Consider the following 2708-nt stretch of genomic DNA (forward strand, 5'->3'; position numbering starts at 1 on the left):
AAGTAGTTGCCAGAAGTACAACGAGAAAAATCACATGTGGATCGGTACTGCACCGTAGCATATAAACATAGATGAGACGACATATGGCCAAACAAAGATAGAGGAAGACCACCCACCAAACAACACTGACCAAACAATGCAATACCGTAAAAGAAAAGGGAAAAGGTGATATTGTATGGTTATGGTACTACCTGGAATCAGCCAGTTCAGCGATTGGCTGAACAGGGCTTCCGGTGACACTGAAGTAGTAGCAACGAAAATGACACTGAAACATATGCAGCGAAACAGCTCCAGGGCAAGATCACCTGAAGACAACCATAAGAAGGATGTACAAACACACTCCTGACATGCGTGATCACGAGCCTAGAACGGGACAGAGCAAGCAATGTCAATTTGGCAATGTGACAGGCAGCAAGGGACCAAAGGCAGGCCTCCACAGGAGACGGACGTTTTCTTCCTCCAAGGGCCAGACCACGAGCCCGAAAACTTTGCGCCGGGCCTCTGAAGATGTTGCCAACTTCCTCTTATATCCTACTCGCTCCGTCCGTAATTACTTGTTACGAAAATGAATAAAAACGGATGTATCTAGAACTAAAATACGTCTAGATACATCTATTTTTGGGACAAGTATTTCCGGACGAAGGGAGTACCTGACAAAAACCCCATACGGATGCTAATCGCCCTCAAGCGGCGACAAATACTGCCTGGCAATGGCAAAAGGAGAAGCAAACACGAGAGGGCTGTGCGACAAGAAACCTTTAAACCTACGCAGACAAATCCCTGCGCCGGTAAAAGCGGGAAAAGATGCCACAAAGGATAAAATTTCAGAGCGGAGTTCGTACATGCATGCAGAGAGGGAGCCAGAGATGTTTGAATCGACGGTGAAAAGTGAGACGAGCAAGAACATTTTTATACACCATTTCAAGATGAGATTCAACGCGAGCAAAAAGAGAAAGAAGAAGCAATCTTTTACTGTTTTACACAAGGGGTTGGTTCGATGATCTCTGTCAATTCTACGTACTGGCACAGTGGCAGTATCGCCTGCCGGCTCTGGAATGTTAAGCAAGAGACAAAAAGAGAATGGTAATTAGGTACGATGGGCGGTTAATTTGGCGCGCGCGCGCGGCTAGACCTTGTAGATGATGAGGAAGCAGGGGAGCACGGCACGGCTGTCCAGCACGACGAGCTCGCCGTCGCCCATGTCCACGGAGTCGTAGTGCGAGGAGCGGTGCCGGAGCGCCTGCGGGTCGTCGCCCTGCGCCGGCCGGACGCGCCCGGCGATGACGCGGCACACCAGCATGGCCCTGCGAACCGCGCCGGGCGACGGCGCGGCTCTGGCGTGCGCGGTGCCGCTGCAGGCGAAGGTGCGCACCGCGGAGCCGGACGGGCCGAGCTGGCAGGTGGCGACGCCAGCACCGAAGACGCCGCCCACGCCCGCGCCCGCGGCCGGGCGGCACTGGAAGCGCATCATCTCGTTGCCGTCGGCGCCGCACCGGGCCGCGGCGCCGTGCGCGCGCGCCGCCGCCCTGGCCTCCTCGAACCGTGCCACAGCCCGCGCGCCGCTGTGCACGCGGAACATCGCCTCCACCTCCGGAGCCGCCGCGGCGGCGCCGGCCAGGTCCCAGCCGGACGAGAAGATGAGCTCCACCACCTGCCGCGACGAGTGGCCCGCCGGCAGCTCCGCCATGGTCAGGAACGCCGAGCTCGCGGGCGCGGGCGCGGTCCCGGGCGACGGCATGAACGCGGCCGCCGTCTGCTTGGGCTTCTTCTTGGGCCGAGGCCTCGCCGACTCCTGCTGCCTCTCCTGCCCGTCCCTCCGCCGCTCCCGGGGCGGCTTCTGCGGCTTCCACGCCTGCCGCGCGGACGCCACCGAGTCCCTGACGTCCGCCGCGGCGCCGCACGACGCAGGGAGGAGCGGCTGGGCCTTCTTGCTCGGGGACGGCGCGACGACGGCGTCCGCCACGCCGTAGGACCTGCAGCTGAGGGACCGCACCCATGCCGTCGCCATCGTGACGGCCAAGAGCAGAGCGCGCGCTCGAGGGAACCGGCGGCGGCGGAGCGAGCTCTCGTGGTTCGCTGGGCGAATGGAACGGGTGGTGGTGGCCTGGGCGCGGCTGGCTTGGCTTTGCTTGGCTCCGGGCGTTATTATGGCGGGCCGCCACTGGCTGGTGGCCGCGCCGTGTCACTGACCTCACACTGCCGAGTCCCATCTCCACTAGCCCACGCCACTCCCATCACCCCATCCTCACTGAAACATGGGCCCTCCCCGACAGCGGGACCCACATGCCAGCGAGAGGCGAGCACGTTGGCATCCCGACATGATTAGCTCATGCTTAGTCCTGGCAGCAGTAAGTACCGTACCTTTTCCATTTGAAATCAACGTACCACTATTCCGATTTGATTTTTTTTATGGAGACAAGGTACTACGTTACGTAACGCTGCACTTTGTGCTGGTCTTTTGAGCTGTGCTGGGCGTTCGATTTGCTTTGGGTTTTTCCGTTTGCGTTTTCGAATTTTATTTCGACTTGATTGATTTGTGGCGATGGGGGGAGGCCGGGCCCAGCGGAGTGGAGATCGATCTGCTCGGGCCAAGTGAGTGTGAGGGTGGGAGTGATCATTTGCATTTGGATTTTTCCCACCCTTTCTCCTTCACTTCTTTTGCTGGAGCCGTGGCCGGTGGCGTGGTGCGTGCCCGCTTCTTTTTCCAC

General features: G+C 58.9%; 1 protein-coding gene across 1 annotated transcript; it reads right to left on the reverse strand.

Annotated features, from left to right (window-relative positions):
* Window positions 1-889: 889 nt before the first annotated feature.
* On the reverse strand, window positions 890-2146 carry LOC123133119 (uncharacterized). The gene has a single exon (XM_044552686.1). It carries the CDS (start codon window positions 2006-2008, stop codon window positions 1127-1129), a length of 882 nt encoding a protein of 293 aa, XP_044408621.1. The 5' UTR covers window positions 2009-2146; the 3' UTR covers window positions 890-1126.
* Between the last annotated feature and the right edge of the window lie 562 nt (window positions 2147-2708).

The sequence above is a fragment of the Triticum aestivum genome, chromosome 1A (genome assembly GCF_018294505.1).
Source record: "Triticum aestivum cultivar Chinese Spring chromosome 1A, IWGSC CS RefSeq v2.1, whole genome shotgun sequence".
Taxonomy (NCBI): domain Eukaryota; kingdom Viridiplantae; phylum Streptophyta; class Magnoliopsida; order Poales; family Poaceae; genus Triticum; species Triticum aestivum.

Coding starts and splice junctions, on each gene's coding strand:
- LOC123133119 (XM_044552686.1), bottom strand. CDS start 2,008: ATGGCGACGGCATGGGTGCGGTCCCTCAGCTGCAGGTCCTACGGCGTG.